This window comes from Falco cherrug, chromosome 9 (assembly GCF_023634085.1).
Source record: "Falco cherrug isolate bFalChe1 chromosome 9, bFalChe1.pri, whole genome shotgun sequence".
NCBI lineage: Eukaryota > Metazoa > Chordata > Aves > Falconiformes > Falconidae > Falco > Falco cherrug.
Window position 1 is genome coordinate 31948967 of NC_073705.1, and position 19715 is coordinate 31968681.

General features: G+C 43.2%; 1 protein-coding gene across 3 annotated transcripts; it reads right to left on the reverse strand.

Moving 5' to 3' along the window:
* Window positions 1-34: 34 nt before the first annotated feature.
* On the reverse strand, window positions 35-19405 carry RPP30 (ribonuclease P/MRP subunit p30). 3 transcript variants are annotated; one of them, XM_055720630.1, is made up of 11 exons: window positions 19285-19405; window positions 18317-18441; window positions 17941-17997; window positions 17196-17270; window positions 16567-16638; window positions 10822-10911; window positions 8590-8706; window positions 5034-5063; window positions 4563-4600; window positions 3368-3447; window positions 35-1409 (listed from the first exon to the last, which is right to left on the reverse strand). In XM_055720630.1, exons 1-11 carry the CDS (start codon window positions 19364-19366, stop codon window positions 1300-1302), a joined length of 876 nt encoding a protein of 291 aa, XP_055576605.1. In that variant the 5' UTR covers window positions 19367-19405; the 3' UTR covers window positions 35-1299. The 3 variants fall into 3 exon arrangements, with proteins under 3 accessions (XP_055576605.1, XP_055576604.1, XP_055576603.1); XM_055720629.1 differs by having other exon boundaries at window positions 18317-18372; window positions 19285-19400; XM_055720628.1 differs by having other exon boundaries at window positions 35-1428; window positions 19285-19400.
* Window positions 19406-19715: the final 310 nt, after the last annotated feature.

A 19715-nucleotide genomic window follows, 5' to 3' on the forward strand; every position in this document is an offset into this window, starting at 1 on the left:
AAACAGACTCAAAACACAAGGTCAACAAGTAAAATAACATAATGGAAAAATATTTCATTATTTGTTGAAGTAAAAGTTGTTGTGACTTACACCAGCATTATATAGTACCATTAGTCTAGTGAGAACTTCATCTATTCTGCTCAGTCAAGTTACTAAGAGCTCAGAGATGACCCACTGCAAGACTTCTGCGATATCTTAAATGCTGTAACTTCCACTTCTCAACTTGTCAGATGCAAAGAGAGAACTGGAATATTCACAGTAAAGCTGGCTCAGAAGTATCTAGAGTACAGCAGCTTACATAATTTTTATGTTGGTTTAATCAAAAGAAAAACTTCAGTCAACATTTGGAAGAGCTCTGAAAATGCTCTGCTGATTATAAATCTGTTATGATTGCTTTTTTGGCAGCTAGATTAGGTTTACTGAGGCATTAACAGGAAGGAAAACAGAAAGGCAGGAGGCAACAAAATGAACACTCTCATAGACAACACTGCCAGACCAGGACATGAAGAAGGAAATGATGCAGTAAAAATGATGTGACGGGGAGACTGCTCAGGCCTAGGTGAGACAGCTGTTATGCTGTGACTGCAATATAGCATGCTGAGCACACGTTCACCGTAACCTTGGGCTTTTCCTTCCCACCTACGGTAACCACCTCATGTTACTGTTTGGTTTGAAGAGCTGCAGGACAGGGATGGCCTTCGGGATGTGTGTCTGGCAGGTCAGGTCAGTCAGTCAGACTGTAACACAAATCCAAGACACCTCCTAGCAAGTGACAGATCCTGGGATCTTCTTTATAGCTATTGATCACAAAACAGAATGGGAAGCAGATTTATTTTAATTTTTTTTTTAACTGCACTATTATTCTTCAGAGCCCACTGCAGGTGAACTTCACCTACGGGCTTGTGGTTGTAAGGTTTAGTAGAGATGTGTTCAAAATCTGAGAAACCATAAGAGCTAGACTTCGAATGCATGCATTCTTAGAAACTTTTTTAATAAAAAAGGAATGCACTTGTATAACTGAAAATTTTCATATGTTAGACACATGGTGTTGAGTTTGCACTGACTCCAAAGACCTAAGACAGGGTGGAGAGACAGTCTCCAGCCCATGGCCAGAAGCCCAGCATGACCTTTCAGATGTGGTGAATTACCATGCAGCAGTCTCAGTCCCACAGCCTTCCTCACTTGAACACCAGAAGAATAATTCTTCTCCAGGCTAAATATAATAGTAAGGGAGGAACTGGGCTGGCTAGAGGACGGGTAAAGAGGGGTAGAGGCTCCTGCTGACAACTGCTTCAGTCCTCAAGCTTGAGTCTTAGCTTTTTTGCAGGCTGGCAGTGCTGTTTCTTCCTCCTCAACCTTTCGAGGCTTCTTCACAGTGTACACTACCCCACAGGCACTCTTCCGAGTTTCTGGAATATAAAAGTGACACTAATGCATTTAATGCAGACTCATTTCAGGTGTCCATGCCGCAAAGCACAGTTCAACATGTTTGCCTGCCAGCCAGCCAGCACACACAGTAGGTAAGCAACCTGGATGGGCAGGCAGCTTGGGGATATGCTGCATTATGGAGTGGGGAAACCCAACAGCGGGTGTAGAATTACATCAAACGTAAGGGAAAACTGAGGTCTGCAGACACACAATACCGTAGGAAACCAGGCTTAATCAGTTCAATAGCCACAGAAGGACACATTCTTGAAGCATTGTAAAAAGCATTTCTAAGCAAAACATACTATTCCTAAAAAAAAAAGAAATAAACCCCATGTATTCACATACCCCAGGCTTCTTAGACTACACTGGCACAGTTATATTGGCAGAGGCTCCCCTATACATACCAAGTGGCTTTATATATTCAATACTTTGAATAAAGTATTCAAGAATATTTTATTTACAGAACCCTAAGCATTACCATAAATACTACTGTGTGATGTTATCCAACTTCTCATGTTTGCCAAACAACCTAGTGAGCCCAATCCAATTTCATAACTGCTGGTGGGAGCCTTCCCTGCAAAATTTGAGGTAGAAGAGATTCCCTACACTCTGTTAGCGAAGGAGCTCTACAAGAACCTTGCCAAAATATATTGACTTATTCTGGGCTAGTATTCTTTGGGGGACAGGGAAATGGCATCTGCTATTTAATTTCACAGATGAGATAGATGACAGTCTTGAGAATTGCACATAAACTTGACAAAAATTCTTCCGACACACTGTCTCTATGTAGACGAGTAAAAGGCTGGAGGAGGAACCTGTTCACAGAAATGCCCTTTCCAAGAGATCAAAGCTACCTGCTGCTGTAAATTTACAGCAAGTTCAAGCCCCAGCTCCTCTGAAACAAGAGATACAAACCAAATCCTACTGTGCATTTGAAATTTACAGCAACTCAAGTTGTTGGGAAGGTGACTAGAAATTGTACCTACCCAAAAAATCTTGACAGAGGCAGAAATTAAGAGCCTCATGCAACTACTCCGTCAAAGTTAAACTGCCTTTTATATTCTGATTATTATAAAAATAAATAACATATCAAGAATAAATAATGATGATGAAATTGGTGCTACAGTGGAAAGCAAGGGTCTGAATTGATTGCTGGAACGCAAACTGTGGCTCTTTCCTGCACTGACACCAGGACACAAAATAAACTGCAAACATTTGGTTTCCAGTGCAGGGAGTCACAAGCTAAATTTCCACTTTCTTAATATTCAAAATGGGCAAATAGAGAGCTACTGCGAGCTGCATCTGCAGAGAGCATGAGGAAGCAAGTTTTGTTTCACCAAAACACTTCAAGCCATTGTACATTATATGTAACATTTTTTCCTAAGCAGTAAACATTCAGGGTATTTGATTTTGCGTCAAATTTGAAACGCTCCACATGAAGAGCAACTCTGAAATAGATCACATAATAAAGCATCAGAAAGCGACATGGCATAGGTTGCTTCTCCGCTCATGCTGCAAGAGGATAAACACAAAACATATGCATCCTGATTTTCTTGAAGTCGATGATGTAGTATCTGCTGATGTCATCCCTCCTCAGTGTTCAACCCTTTCTGAAACAAGGGACAGTTTCACTAGGAGTCGCAACAGGCAGATGTGTGTTTTGGCTAAATGGTTTATGACTCATTAACGTAGTTAAGTGAGTACTCTGGTACAGACAGCACCATCAGCTCAGCCACTGATTTGCTAACATGGCCACAAGGGAAAATAAAACACCCTTGCCACACAAGCTCCTCTTCACGCATTGGACAGGGCAGCTAAAACCCCAAGTTGTGCCTTGCTCTATAAGGTCTCGGACCTCTTGGAACATAGGCATTAACATGCACTTAGTTTAACAAATGCATGTGCTACTTAAAGGAGCTTGCATGTGCTTTTCACCTACCTCCATGAAGCACTGCGGCTCTGCAGTTGGTAGACACAGCTGCCTTGGCTTCACTTTCTGACAGGCCAAACAGCAAACCTCTGTCACCTTTGTTCAGGATCAAAATACACAGGAACAAACAGAATAGGGAAGTCTGTCTGCATGATAGGTTTGCTTACTCTACAAATAACTGGGAATTGGCAAACTGTAACTCTAAGTGACATTTCGCATAAGGTTACCCAGAGGCAGGGAACTGAGGCACCCAGCTCTCCTGGCTGCAGTTCCCCAGCAGCGCTCCTGGAAAGCTGCTGGCAGCATTGCTTTTTTCCAGACAAGAAGCTGTACTTTTATAAATGAAAGTCTATCAACACAGGAACATTTTTATATGCATAATCACAATTACCCCATTGAAAATTTCAATTATGGGGAAAGGGCACGGTCTGATACGAAAGCATCGTGCCGAAAAGTTCCCAGCCACCTCGAGCAGGGATGACACCAGAGTAGATATGTTAATTGGTTGAGCTTGACTGCTCTTTTTAAGAGGGAAGGAAATGCTGTGTTTAAAATCCTTCCAGGCCACACACCCTCCCACACGGTTCTCACGACTCAGAGCACGCTCCTTCTTTCTAAGGGACAGTCCAGATTCGTGCTTGCAGGGCAGGGAGCGGGGGAGAGTAGTTAAAATGCATCTAAATTCCCGAAAGAAGGGGAGAAAAGACACTCTCCTTGGTTTCTAGAATACATCCACTTATTTAAAAGCATATATGTAACTAAGGAGTGGAAAATTCAGAACAGAAGTAACCAGCACTCAGAGAGAAACTTTTTCCTTCTTAACATAAGTATGATTTTATAGCTTTTTCTGCAAAAGATGGGGCACCCCAAGGAATACAAGTAATAATTTCTGGTTTGGTTCCCAGTGTCCACAGATTTTTGTGGGTTTTATTCATTTCTTCACTTACACCCACACAGTATCAATGCATATCACAACAAAACATACCTGTAGCTGAACACAGACATCACTGTTTGCAGTGACTGCTCAGGCCACCCCATGACCACCTCATGTTGCTTCTCTCACACCCACTCAGAGCCCTGATTCATTGAACTGGTCACCAACAAGCATCGCTGTGTAAAGTTCAAGGAGTGTGTAAAGGATGGAACCACTTTGAACTTTCACATGTTAGCAGTAACTGTTGCCTTTGACTTGGGAAAAGGATACAGATTAGCCACATCATAAGGACCTCGTAGTTCTAGAGGCTAAAACAAAACAAAGAAGGTTGTATGTGGGCATGCACTCTCTCGCAGGCTGACAAAAATGTAAGCAGGCAGGACAGGGCTATCAGGAAGCCAAAATTAAATGCTACATAATAGCAAGCTGCTGAAGATGCACTAGGAAATCAAACAAATACTACTATTCTGGAAAACAGAGTCCCCATTTGGGAGAAAACTGTCACAGAAGATACCACAGCGGTAAAAAAAAACCCCACCCATCCAAACAAAAAAAAATAATTCCCAAACCCCACAATATAAATCTTTGATGAATCAGATTGATTAAAAAACCCACAAGATGGCAACCATATTGAAAATCACAATTTTTATATGTTTAATGTATGATTAAAGCTGTATTTTCAGCCACAGATAAATCCTCAAATTGTTCTGACTTAAAAAAAAATAATAATCTGGGACTTACCCTTTCAGCTGCACTAGATATAACAACATTCTGGAAAACAAAAGAGATCAAACGTTCATCTGTCAGACAGCATCAAGAAGCGAAAAAAAAAAATCAGCCAGCAGCAAAGACTTCGTGAGTGTTAGTTAAGCTCAGGCTCAGAGCCCAATTAAACATCAGAGTACCTGGTGCTCTCAGATTTAGCGAATTCTAGCAGGCTATGGATCTTAGTTTGGGGACATGAATAAACCCAGGTTATCCCCCTGTCCCCTACAGACAGTGGGGCACACGGACGAGCCCTCCCTTGCAGTTACAAGCCCCTCGCAGACAGATGTGAGTTGAAGAAGCACTGCACCTAGTAGAAGGACAGGCTAAGCAGTTTAAATGCTGGAGTGATGGCATTAAGCCAACACCTACCAGCCCTATCTTTCATAGCAGACTTTAAAGGGACCTTAAGGATAAAGAAGAAATGCACACATTGTGTTCCAAAGTGCCCCCTTTATTTACACTAGCTGAAAGAGGCCCCACACAAATGACAATTCGGGCTGAGCTTAACAGAAATGGACTTAGGAGTCTAGGATCCCCCAGAAGCACCTTACAGATCATGCCTTTAGACAGTTTTGGTGCTCCCAAATTTTCAGCCTACTCAGTGTTGCAGTACGACTCAGTCCTAACCTCAGCATTCACAATGGCCTTAAAACACACTGGTTCAAGAAAGCAGTCTGCAGCTATGCAGTGGCTGCCAATCCACGCCATACGCTCACTTTCCTCAACACTGGCACCCCCGTGAATATACGGATATCTTTCTCCCTTTTCTCCCACAGGCTTTCTGCAGAACAGGTACATGACTGCTTGGGGGTTGGCAGGTACCATAGCCCAGCTGCCAGTGCTCTTCTGACGTTAAACCTCCAAGGATACTCACCCAGGGGGAAGATTGTTTTGCACAGGTGCAAACTTTGCAGCAGCAAAAAAATTCCTTGCACCTTTTATTATACTGAATAAAAGGCTTTGGGAATTCCTGCTTGAGTGGGCGGGAATGGGATTGTACTAAGGCATCAAAAAAGACTTTCCCTTTCTGCCATCAGTACCACCAACACACCACACCACCTCTGATTACAAGTGGCGGGGCTTTTCATCCCTTCCTCGCCTTGCTTTGCTTCTCCTGCCACCTCCCCAGCACAAAGAACAGGACAGACACTGGAAATAAATGCTCTGTGTGCAGTTGGAACTCAACCTGTAAAAGAGCGATCTGCATGGAAACAGCTGCATGCTCACACTGTGCCCAAGGCTCCTTTGTGTGCTAAGGAGGATAGGATGGGACAGACAACTGCCTTAGCATAAGGAAAGCCAGAAGCAGAAGCAATACATACAAAGTGACTTAACAGCACACATCATGATGGAGCCCAGGATATTTCTTTCTGCATAGCTCACCTTTAAAATGACTAGACTATGGATCCCAAGGGTGCTTTTGAGCTTCAGTGGTGCTGGCTGCAAGAGTTTTCTGGGAAAATTCAAGTCTCTTGCTCTGAGTTGTAGCAACTAACACTTGTCTCCCAGGCTCAGAGAAGCTCCCAGAGCAGCTGTGTGAGCCATCTTGAACCAGCACAGGATTGTGGTTCACTGCTGTGCATTGGAGGTATGCTCCACCTGGTTCAAAGGCAACTGGCTTCCGGCTGGGGGATGGGTAAGATGGGAGAAGGAAACAAGAGCGGACAAGAAAAGCACTGCTAGCAAGTGAAGGAGAGGCAGGCAAAGGTAAATGCAAGGGAAGGGCTAAAGAGAAGAATTCAAAGGCAAAACATCATCTCCCCAGGTAAAGGAGACAGCAGCTGTTCAGTACACTGCTCCAGGCAAAGTACCCACACTCAGTTACCAAAACACAAGAGGCGAGGGACCGTGGCTATGCACACCACCTGTCTGGCAAAGCAGGCAAGTCCCTCCCTCATTCCCTGCATGCTTTAGTATGTTTTAAGGACTCTGCTCAACACCAGTTCTGAGGACACCGGTACATTTCTGGAAGTTTCTCTGCCTTGCTACAACAGGAGAGGAACAAAAGGATCCAAAAGCTGCTACAAGTTCAGCAACTATAGGTTATAGAAGGTGACAGCTGAATGCCAGGTGCCAATGCAAGCAGCCCATGGACCAGCCATCCTGCATCTTGTTAAAAAAAGGCCTTTACATAACTGATGGAAACCGCCAGCAAGGGCTAATAACCACCTCTGCTGGCCCAGCAGGTACCGAGCCTCACAGCAAAAAATAAAGACAAGCTAGCAGTCCTCTCTCAGCTCCTGCAGCACCTAACAACTTGTCATGTCCAGTTCCAGCTGATTTTCTTTCTAGGCACAGATAATGCACTAGATTGACAGATGCAGAAAGAAGGGGCACTGTATGCGGACCGAGTGCCTGAATATCTCAGTTGCTCTGTTTGTGATGCCAGCTTAAGCAGTGCTCCCCAAATCAACAACCACACGAGAAGCACATCTTTAACTGCACAAAGGAAACAGGAGCACTGACAAAAAGGAATCCCAACGAAAAGGGGGTTTGCATGTATGTACCTCATCACCAAGTCAGTATTTTGTGCAATTAATTCCCAGAACTGGGCTTCTCAGGAAAGGCCATGCAAATACTTTTCTCTGTAGCACCAAGGGAATTAATCTGTTTGACCCACTCTGCTGCCCTATAAAATAGGTTGCCACGCCTGAGGGGAACCGAGTTAACAACAGATTTGCTTTTAATTGGCCTTCCAAGCTGTATACCCCACTTCAGACTAGATTTGCAGGGTAATGCCAATTTTGGTTTCTACGGACTAGCAACATGCGGCAAAGCCTTTTCCAGTAAAGGTGGTGGGAGCTACAATCTCTTTTAACTTGGATATGTATTATGATATGCTTCTCTGTTAAAAAAAAAACAACATGGCCTGAGAGGACCCAGCATGACAGGCAGCTTAGCCTGGTAGCCTAGGAGGAGGCAAGGTATGAAAGCAATGGATTACAGGCGTCTCAGCTGCAAGCATTACTTCTTCCTTGGGTTTCAGTAGCAAGGAAGAATGCAGTTGATCTGACTGCAGCAAAGCCCTGGCTGACAGCCAGCTAGCTGTTGGGTCTGTCTTATACACTGGGAATTTACTAACTTTTTAACAAAACAAGATTTCCAATTTTTCTTATTATTTCCTACTCCCATATTCAAGCTATACTATCAAAAAGTGGTTTTGGTCAATCAGATATATGAAATGGGAGATTTTAAAGACATGCACAGATTTCAGTTCTAGTGCAAACCTGAGATCTCTGGCACTCCCCTCCGCCTCCACCTTTTGTTTTGGGTGTTGCATACTGTAATAACAGATAGATTCTTTTTTTCAGAGCAACCTAACAGTTTGACAACTTAAAAAGAAAGCATGCAGTGGTGCATGGCTGAAAGCATCTGGAGCTAGCATAACTGTGTCCTTGTATTAGTAGGCAAAGATTCAGTCACAACTTCAGAAACCCCAGCGTCAAACTAATTTAAAATGATTCAGTCTGTACAACTCCAGAAGAATTTGAACTGAATTAATTAGCTCGCTTTCAGTTTGAGAGCTTACCTTTCCTTTGCAGATCTGCATCAAGCTGATCGCATTTGAAATTGTGTATCTTCTCATTGTGGAGTCTTTGATGGCAGGCGTGTAAAGAAGTTCAAAGTAAATGCCTCGATCTATTGCCTTCACATGAAAGAGAGTGATCAAAAGTCAAAAGGAAAGAAGCATAACAATGTAACAACTGCTGTCTATTATTGATGTAGCTTATTCTCAGTTTAACTGTGTTATATATGAAAAAATTAAGGCGGAATTGTTCCAGCAAGAGCACAGCCTAGCCTGAAGGGAGGCAGGGGGCGCGATGTGGGAAGTTTCACTGTACACCAGATATGTCTACTTGAATCTTGGGATGACAGATCAGTGAAGTTCAACAAACAAAAATATACCACCCATTTATTAGTTGTAATTGGCTTTCCATTATCACAGAGTTGAGGAAGCCAGTAACCACTGCTGGTCAGAAACAAACCCTGAAATGTTGAGGACTCTCCTCTAGCTCCACAGCCTGCTGTAAGGCAGGCCATCGCTTCCCACAGTACCCACATCCTGCAGATGAGGAATTCATCCTTGCAAAGAAGGAGCAACGAGGACCCTTCTCTCCTGTCTCACAGAACACTCTGGTATTTGTGACAATGTTAAATAACAGCGAGTCACAGGAGATGTTATAAATAGCAATACTGACTATATTTCCAACTGCTTTAAAACCCTTTGCTATCTGTCAAAGTACCTCACCAAAAGCCTAGTATTCTTGGTTTTGCAAACATACACAGAAAGATTAAGCAACTTGCTACAGGACACAGTGAGTTAGTGATAAAGACACAGTTCAAAGCTAGAAGTTGTCTGTTCCATGGCCTAGAATACATTTGCCTGAAATGTTACTTTATGCTTTATACTTGTATTATTAAAAATGCTGCAGTGTTAATAATGTAAGAAAGTCCAGTAACTGAATCCAGATGGAATTAATCCAGCTCACATCCACACATCACCTCTGCATGCGAGCACAACAGAAACTATGTACACATCAAATGTTTTACACAGAACTGGTCCAGCATCTTCAAACAAAAAGAATTTACCGAAACCAAAAGCAGGTGATGACAACACACCAATTTCCAGTCAAGGAGATTTTAACCGCATCCCCACCACTTCAGCTGCCTACTAATCTGTCTGGTTGGCATCACAACAACCAAAACTGACTGCCCGACACACAAAACCAGTCTGACTGACAGTCAGACTGCCTTAAAGCTGTGAGTGTGGAAGCTGAGAACTAGCTTGCAAGGAAAACATCTCCAAAAACAGGGCTCTAAGAGCTTCCCAGCTCCTCACCTGGGTCAATTGCTGGAGTTTTAGACTGCTAGGATCCTTTCAAACAGCATTGCAAACAAAATTGTTATTCCAAGTGGAATGCTAAAATTCCCAGTCTATAGTAAATTCCAAAGTATTACTTCTGTTCTGTTTCAGGATTAATTATAGTTATTTTTTATTCTAGGTTAAGCCTTCTGTATAAAAGGAAGTAGGATTTCTAGCCAATTCCAAATTTAAACTTTTAAGCACTAAGGACTACATCAGCCAAGAATGCCCATGTGGAATGAACCCTGACATATACTCACAGGAAAAAAATAGTTTACCTAAAGGCACGTTCAGATTAAGCTTTCTGGCAAACCACCAACAGTAGGCAGAATTGTATTAACAAAATATTTGATCCATGCTGATAGTCATCTTGCGTCCCACAGCAGATATGCAGCAATTCCACATTTGGTTTATTTGCCAAGACATTCCTTTATCTACGTATGGATTCAATACAGTTGTCTTCCAAATAACTGCCAGGGCATCCTTCTCCCAGATTAACAGTGTCATTCACATTCTTCTGTCTTTTAAGTCACAGGGCTGTTTATCTATTCTGACACAGCCGTACCACTTCTGGTTTGGGAAGCAGCTTAGTCAGCAATCACACCACATCTCACTGCTTGGCATAGTAGTGGCCTTAAGGCTCTGTTTCCTTTCCTCGAGAACACCACTTCTGCCTTCTTAAGTGGGGGACAGGAAGCAGAAAAAGAAAGAACGTACATCACTGTGTATTAAATGCTGCAGTGGAGGCCCTGAAGTGAAGGACATCTGAAACAACACTATATATTATGCAAGAACATAAAAGAAACACTTGGATGGGAATGGTGGGAGGGAATTCAGCTCAGACTGACATTAAATACAGAAATTAACAGCAAGGAAACAATTTAGATGTAAATTTACCATATTCACAGGGGGCCTTCGGAAGTAGAATGGCAGCTTTTCTGTTACGTTTATGCATACCAGATCCACATCTAGAGTTGTGCAAGCGATCTACAGCAAAGAAATAGGAACAGATTATTAATATGCTCAAAAATGCATAACCAACTTTAGGTGCACTAATATTCTCCTTCATTTCTTAATGCAACAAATGTCTCTCCAGGGTGAGTTCAGTTTTAAAGTGAGGTTTGCAGGTATGCCAATAAAACAGCTGGGCTACAGGTGCACAGCTTGAGCATTTTGGGCTTAAAATCCAAGCCTTCTCTCACAGAACTACTTTTCCAATAAAATAATGACAAACCCAAAGGCAAGACTTACTGCTTTGTTTTTATCTGACATAGGACATGCAGAAGCAACACTGGCTTTTGGCAGAAGAACTCACAGCTAATCAAGGACAGCCCCTGTTTACGAAGAGAACAGCCCAGGAACTGACCCTTAGACCACCACTCTCCGGTTCCAATATAGCAACTGTTTGTTTTCAGGATTGGTTATTTTTACCAGAAGAAACTGAGAAAAGACTGAAAGAAAAGGAGACTGTTAAGACAGTGACTGGTGGTGCCATATGCCCAGTACTGGAAGCTGACGCAGAGGGCCTCACTTTCCTGCTGGGTGGGGAATGTACAGCCCTTCCTGAAAGCCATGTCTCTGGAGTCTGAAGATGGCACTGAAGGTTATAGTTTAAAAGCTTAGCTTTGAACTCATACCACAATTTACAGCCTGTATTAAAAGACAGAAGGAATGAACAAAGAGTGGAGAATCTCCACACTGACAGAGAAAATCGAGTGCACATAAAAGGGAGCCCTCAATTTACATATAATCTCATGCACACAAGATATGTAGGAATTATATATGCCTACCCCATAAAGACAATCACACAGGGCCAGATTAATGTCTGTAAGCAACATAGTAACAGAGAAGATAAAATAGGCTGAAGTAGTTTAAAAGGAATTTTCTACGCATAGGGGAACTTTCTGCATTCAGAAACCTGCCAGCAAACTGCTCCAAATACGCCTGGGCCAGGCGCCAGCCATTCATCCCTCCTCGCACCAGCATGAAAGCAGTAGGTGTTGTGGGGAATCCCAGGGCTGGGCTGCTCTAACGCAGGGCAGGCTCTTGCTTTGCAAAGTAGTCTTCTACCAGTTCGTCCATATGAAATTTGGATGGAGATGAGAGCAGAAGCCCAGCTTTAGGAATGTTTCTTAGCTGCTGACAGCACTCCCTCCTAGACAGAAGAGCCACAGCACACATGCAGGCAATTCAAAGATCTAGCAAATCACAAGGGTTTTGATGTTAAAATGTCTCTGCCAGGCCATTCAGACTGAACTTTATGCCCCATCTTTACCAACTCTGTTAGGCAGGGCACAGCTGGAATCTAATGCATCAAATTAGACTTACATGTGTAAGTTTAGCCCTACTACAGCCAGTTTTACTCCTTTTCTCAGGTGGAATACAAACTACCACCTAGACAGAGGTGATTTATGGGAATCAGCACATCTCTGAGTCATGTCCTAGAAAAAAGGTCAGTGAGGCCGTAGGAAATTCAGGAAGAGAGAAAGCTGAAAATGAAGGATAGCGAGAATACATATCAGAAACATACAAGCTGCCCTATGTGATGAGAAAACAAGCCTTCCTAATCAGCTCCAGAAACAGTGGAAGACACTTTTCCATTTTGCAAAGTACAGTAGGGAAGAGAGTGACCCAAATGTCAGGATATCTACAGGATTCCAGTGACAAGAACATTGCAGGAAACACCACCAATGAAAAATAAAGTTAAGAGTCATACTTCCCCACGAGAGAGAATTCTTGCACTACATGGGAAGCTGGAGAGGAGAATTTTCCAAACACTCCAATGTTCAGCCGAGTTTTGGCTCCTGGACAAGTCACGCACACAGGCAAGTTAAGTTACCCTGCCTGCTGAAAGGATCTGAAGAGCAAAAACTTCACATAGAAAATGATATGCAGCAGTTACACAGCCCAGTGCCTGCCCGGTCACACCGTGGGCAAGAGCCCCATCTGCTGGGAAACTCCAGGCAGCCAGAAATAAATAAATTGACACGGCTTGGATGGCCCGAAGAAAGCTCTGGCAAACATTTTAGGAATAAACATTGAAATTTGGCTTTGCACTACAGCCTCAGACTTATATAAGCAAGTTTTTTTTAGATACTGGTGGTCTGCTGATTGCTTAAAAACAGCAGGCAGAACTAACCAATATCATTAAACCAGTCAAAAGTCTTAAAAAGCAAAAATTTTTAAAAGCAACATGCACAGACTTTCTTACTGGCATGGAGTGGGCATTCCTGCTGCAGCCCAAAACAATCTTTGAGTGACTTAAAGAAGGAGCATGTTCTGCAATTATCTTGGCAAACACAGCGTCCTCATACCCCTGAGGATATAAACCCTTTGGAGAATATGAGGACATCTTTCAGTACATATGACTGCCACACTCAGTCACAGAAAAGCTTCCCTGGCTCGTGACCTTGTCATGACTGGTTTTGGGTCATGCTAAAATTAGACCACATCTCCAACGATCACATATTTCTTCTACAAAAACGAAAAATCCTGTTCTATGGAGAATAATCCAAGTGCCAAATTGTTGGTGAGAAAAATGATGTTCTTGAGGTAATGCTGCATTACCAACAGCCAATTTTAAAATATAATTTGTGGTGCAAGACCCACCCACCCTAGAAGGCTTTATCCTTAACAGTGAAAGATCCATGAGTTGCAAGATCCAGAGGTATACGCTGAAACTCTACGCATAGTGTCACTTGCACCAGACTCCTGTAGATACCTCTACAAAATTGACACAGCTCTCCACAGAGTTAGAAAACCTAAAATCTTTATACAAAAGATAAACATACAAATCTGCCCTGAATGTGAACGTGTGTGGATGAAGTCTTCCACCTCACACAGTTTGCAAGAAACATGCTTTGGTTCCCTCCCCAACTCAAAGTGCTGCCAGCACGGAAGCCATGAAGATGGCCTCACAGACAATCCTGCTTCCTTCCTAACACACTGTCCATCACCTGCGAGGGTGTCAGCTTAAACAGTCACTGTCTGCATTGGCCTGCCCAGAGCACAGCCATCCTCTTTTTGCCAGCACAACCATCTGCGTGGCTGAATGCTGAAATCAGAGCAGGAAAGCAGATCTGCCTGCAAAACAACTTGGCAAAAACTCTGGTTACTTCTCAGCCAAAAGCGTATTCCCCAGACCAAACTGCCATGCAGCCAAGCAAGCAGCTTCACCAGCAGAGCACACAAGGACCTGCAGAAATGAGTGGCTGTTTATGCAAGCTTAAACACTTCCACAGCTGGATGTCCAACTGCAGCAGGATTCACAACAGCTGAAAATAAAAACCATCCACCCTTAAATGAGAGAGCTCTTTTCCCCAAACAACAACAAAGCATGGTCCTGCTGATTACCTGGCTTCAGGTGTTTTTTTAAACACACGACAAACTGATTGACCTCACTTGAGAAGTGAGATTTTACATTGTTGCTGGAGACCAAAAGAGACTGGTAGAAATTGGCACTTAAAAGTAATTTACAACTATTTGCCTCTCTCACACCCCCAAGAGTCCTAAAATCTTGCAAGGGAAATAAAAGCAGTCAGAAGTTAGTTTCATTAAGCTGTAACTGTTAAAACCAATGCCTGAATTATTCTGCTGAAAGATTCATTTAAGTTTCCCTACTTCTACAGCCTCTTGCTTTGTATCGTACTTGGACAAAATTTTCGAAAAGGAGGGGAAATAATTTAGAAAAAACAAAACAGAACAATTTTAACGTGTCAAAACAGGTACTCAACAGTACTAGAAGGCTGCTTTAACTTATTTAAACAAACAAACCAACCGGACTCAGTTTTATATTCACAAGCTCCCTTCGAAAGTAAATTCTCCAGAGAGATTCACATCTGCTTTTGGTGCCCCTGTGCCTTCTTCACACTGCCTTAAACTGCACACCTGCTTGTGGCCTGCCAAGGCTAACAGAGATGAGACACTTCCACCTACTCTTCCAGTCAGAGTTAATATTATTTATGAGCTTGCAACAGGTCAGATGTCACAATTTTGGGTTCTGTAAGAAAAACATTCTGGCAAAAAGATAACTTGCTTCCAGATGCTCCACTTGATAAGACCATTCACATCAGCTGTTACCAAGTATTTGACAACAATGTGATTAAAAATATGACAGAGACTGAGATAATGAACACCTATCACCCAACAAGCCAAGCTGAGATAATTCTGCCTCGCACAGTGTTTTAAAACTAGGAATTTTATTGGTAGGAAGGGTTTATTCAAGATACAGCAGCTATGGATAAAAGCTGGAAGACAGTAAGATGCTTGGTGCCGTTATTAATGGTTGAATTACTGCACATCGCTGTATTTAGGTGTAACCTCTAAATAATGTGTCTTTTTCAGTCAAACACCAGAAATGGACCAAACCAGTTCACGGTCAAACACACTTCTAACACCTTGTTTTTCTAAAATCATAGAAGTGACAGAGTATATTGGGTGTTTTGTTCAAAATATCTGCATTTCTATCAACATAAAACCAAGGTGAGAAACAACAGCGTTGGGCTAAGGTCACAAATTAGTCCTAAGTAAAGTTTTGAAAATGATTCACACCCACTGTTTTCTCTCACTAGCACACTTGGAGCACTACCACTGCTGTTACAAACATTAGCATTTGTTTGGTAACACTGAGACATGCACACCTTCAAATGCTCACAAACTTTGTGGAGGCAGTTCCAGTTGCAAGGTTGCTCTGAACAGCCAGGATAAAACCTGAGTGAGAAAATGACCGCCTTGCCTTCAAATATGTCCCCCAAGACTGCTGTATTTTTATTCAGCCTCAATGGTTTTCCCAGCGGGCAAAGTAACAAACATGTCATGAAGTCACATAAGTGAAGCTTCTCTCACTCAACCTGAGCATCCAAAACATTCAAAAGACAACCAGAGATCTCACTCTGGCAATGCAGCAAGGGCTGTTATGTTTAATCAGCCATGTTTATGTCTAGAAATTTTATCTGTTTATAAGATGCTATGACAACCAGAACTAGCTCTGTTTCATAAGCTCTTGCTCCTCTTTTGATTTAAAATAAATAAAAGGAAAAATCAAAAGAAAAAGTGATCAGCTATTCATTTGGGTGAACTTTCAAGAGAAGACCTAAGACTAAAAGGAAGACAGTAACTCTCAGAACGATGTTAGTTCTGTTTTAAAATCCTCTCACTTTCCCTGGCATTTCAGAGACCAGGAACCAATAGCGGTGCTAACAGAAGACAGCAAATGTGTTTTGGGGAAGCTGTCTGAGTTTGAGAAGTTAAAGTTCAAGACAGAAGTCTTCTACATGCTGATAGTATATATACATACTTATGTATCAGAAAAAAAGGAGGATGTTTTCTCTCCTCACTAGAAAGGAGTACTCAGTAGAGTACAAGACACACAAAGAAAACCACAGAACAGAGGCATACAAGTCCATTAATCTAGTAGATGTTTCAGACTTCAACCAGTCACCTCAAGGCCGTGCAGCCCCCTGCAATCCCTCCCAACTTTCTCAGTCTACCAACTGACCAGGTAGCCTGTGTTGCTTAATTAGCCCCACATCATGCAGACCTGTATGAAATGGGAAATAAAACCAAATCAAAGCATGTACTCAAACTAGCACAAGGCACTAGAAGTTATTGAATGAGCAATACCAATCAGATTATTGTACTTACATGAAACAGTTTCTCGGTCTTTGGAAATACCGCTATTATGTCATATAACCTTATATTTGCTGATGTTGATCTCTACAAAAGGAGGAAACAATTATTACCTTGAATTCTTGCAGATGTCAAAGCTATATACAACGATGACGACCAAAATAATGAGAAGAAAATCCCTTTTTCATTTTCAAGTACTACAATAAAGCAAATAATCACCCAATTACATAGAGGTGTCTACTGTGAGCCATACTGTGAAGTCATTCTTATTTTGAGGCTTGTCCCACCCACCTGATAAGGCACTTAACATCTTTTGCTTTGATCATGTAGCGCTAAAACATAAGCAGACACAAGGCTTGCTCATGGTCTTCTAGTTTACACACAGAAGTCCAGAAATCAAAGAATAGAACAGAATAACAGAACTGTTGTCCCATATTGAAAAATGATCAACAGAAGCCGTATCTAGTCTTGCAAGTCTGCATCTCTTCATGATCACATTATTTGCTAAAGATGTGATCTGAGAAATCACTGCTGATTGTCCTACAAAATCCATAAAGTTCTCCCCATGCAATTTCCAAAGTTCCATTTATGTCATTGAGAAAAGGAAATAAAAATTAAAAAATTCATATACTAATCATACTTACCAAGAGATTACAGTGGGAAGGATCAGAAACAACAAGTGTTAGCCGCGTTAAGACTTTGATTCTTTTAGACGTCCCCTACAAAAATGAAATAACATATTTAAAAAGCAAAAATCTGTGGTGACTTTGACCCTCTCCGCTATGAAAAGAAAATGGTGCCTTGCACATATTCTTGCCTATACTAATCTTTTAAAGTCTGTATTTACATTTTCCTATTTTATATTGATCTGTTCGATATTTTATCTGCCCTTAACAAAGAATAACTTACTGTTCCTCTGAGGAAGGGAAGAGAGAGGGAGGGAGATAAAGAGAAGTAAAATAATGAAGAAAAACAGAGTATGTTTTAATACTGCTATGGTTCCCCAGGCAGACCACAACTGAAGGCAAAAGCAGTTCCTCAGGGATTTGAAACACAGACTTGGTTCATTATATCCAAATCTTGCTCCGTCAAAATCAGGAATTTATTTCCCAAACTCAAATTTCAAGAATTCTACTGTAATTATTTAACTACAAGAAGATTCAAAATTCACACAAAGCAATTAAATTAATAATTTCTAAAATAACCAATAGAGCCTACTCTAACATGACTGTACCAATCTCCCAATGCTGGGAGTTTTAACAATCAAGCAATGAATAGATTTCTTTTTTTTGATTAACACGAAATATACAAAATCACATATACAAACACACCAAGGTAAAAAACATAACTCAGAATAATAGCACATAGATAGATTATAAGTAGACATACTTGTACAATAGGCAAAGATGGAAACAACTCTGAAGGAGATACTGGCTTGACGATTTCCTTAAAAGAGAACAAAACAAACTTATTAAAAATGTCATAGGTTAAGTTTACAACGTAAACAAAAGCTGTGTTCCAATCCTAACAAGAAATTTGCCATGCTAACAAAACTATTTCCTAGGGACAATACACAGACCATATTAAAAGTTAACTCCAGGGCAATTATACTGAATTATAAACTGGGAGTTCTGTCACAAATACAGACATTTGTACTCGTGTCTAGAAGTGCCTTCTGCAGATAAAGCTGTTTGGGAACGTGCGATAAAGCGTGTAGGTTTATAAAAGAAAACCCACTAAGAACAAATAAACCCCCCAAAATTACCTGTTTCTTTTCTTTAAAATCGATGACATGATTAAGAGCAACTGCAGAATATCCCACTGAAAAAGTAAACACATAGTACGAATATTTTGTCCAGTAAATGAATGGAAACAAATCCATGCAGAAACCTGTTAAACAGTCAACACTTAAATGTCCCAGAATTAGTAATCACGTGCATATTCACCTTTAACATTTTTTTTCCTGAAGATGAATTCACCCAAAGAGTGCCTTAAAATAAATAAATAAATAAATAAATGTTTAGCTTTTAAATGCTCCCCAGCCCTGACAACTGTCACTCGAGGCAGAGCTCTGTGAGCGTGCACACTCGGGGCTGGGCTCCCCGAGGGCTCTGACCCAGTTTGTTTCTGTTGACGACTTTTCTCATGGAAAAATGGTTGAGACCATTCAGCATAGCTGTTAAAACTGCGAACGACGCAGAGCTGGGAGGGATGGAGTTAGGAGGGGACAAGGCGAGCATTCCCAACTATGCCGGCAGAACCGGAGGGACGGTCACCCCGGCAGGACCAGAGGCAGCCGCCGCGCTCGCCAAAGGGCCGCCCCCCGCACGGCGCTGGCCGCGCCTGGCTGCACAACACTTCCGCACGACAGCCGATGTAGGCCGTAAGAAACCGCAGGCGGGAACATGTGTCCACGCTGGGAAAAGCCCAACTGCTACACTGGGATAAACTGGCAGAGCCGGAGCCTGCCAGCCACACCGCGAGCTCCTCGCTGCTCAGCCCCGGGGAGGCCTCGGCCCCCGCCACGCCGCTTGCAGAAAGCCGCCGGGTGAGGGGCCCGGGGCAGGGCGGCAGCGGGCGAGGCTCGGCCCCCGGGGAGGCAGAAGCCAGCCTAGGGAGCCACGCCGGGCCCGGCCCTCCCCAGCCCGGTCCCCGCAGCTCCGCACCGCGGCCGAGCCCCGCGCCAGCGCCACCGCCCTCCCCGCTCCCGCCGCGCCCGAGGCGGTGACTCACAGTGGGCCGCGGCCTCCAGCAAGCTCTGCAGGCACTTCTTGTCCGGGCCCTGCGGCACGTTCAGGTCGGCGAAGCCTGCCATGCTGTGCGCGGCGGGGCGCGCACGGTCCCCGGTCCCCGGCACCGCCCCCCGGCGGCCCGCGGCAGCCTGGGCCTTGTAGTCCCGCCAGTGCCGGCCGGGCAGGTGCCGGCCTGCCGGGCTTCGCAGCTGCCGGCACGGAACGGCAGCAGCAGGCGGAGAGCGTGCTTCACGCCGCGGCGGGTACCTGTGCTCCGCCAGAGGGGCTGCGGTGGCTTAGGGGAAGGCCTGTGTGGTGAATTCCCCGGGTCTCAGGCGGGGGTCTGAGGAGGACCAAAGGTGGCCCTGAGAGAGACCAAAGGTGGCTCTGAGGGAGACCAGAGCCGGCTCTGTGCCACCCTACCCAGCCGAA

Excerpts from the sequence above, each read along its gene's own strand:
- RPP30 (XM_055720630.1), bottom strand. The coding sequence starts at position 19,366 with ATGGCAGGCTTCGCCGACCTGAACGTGCCGCAGGGCCCGGACAAGAAG. Across the intron at positions 17,271-17,940 it reads CATCTTTGCCTATTGTACAA|GGGACGTCTAAAAGAATCAA; the intron begins GTATGTCTACTT and ends TCATTTTTGTAG. Across the intron at positions 3,448-4,562 it reads CCTTATGATGTGGCTAATCT|AGGTTTGCTGTTTGGCCTGT; the intron begins GTATCCTTTTCC and ends CAAAGGTGACAG.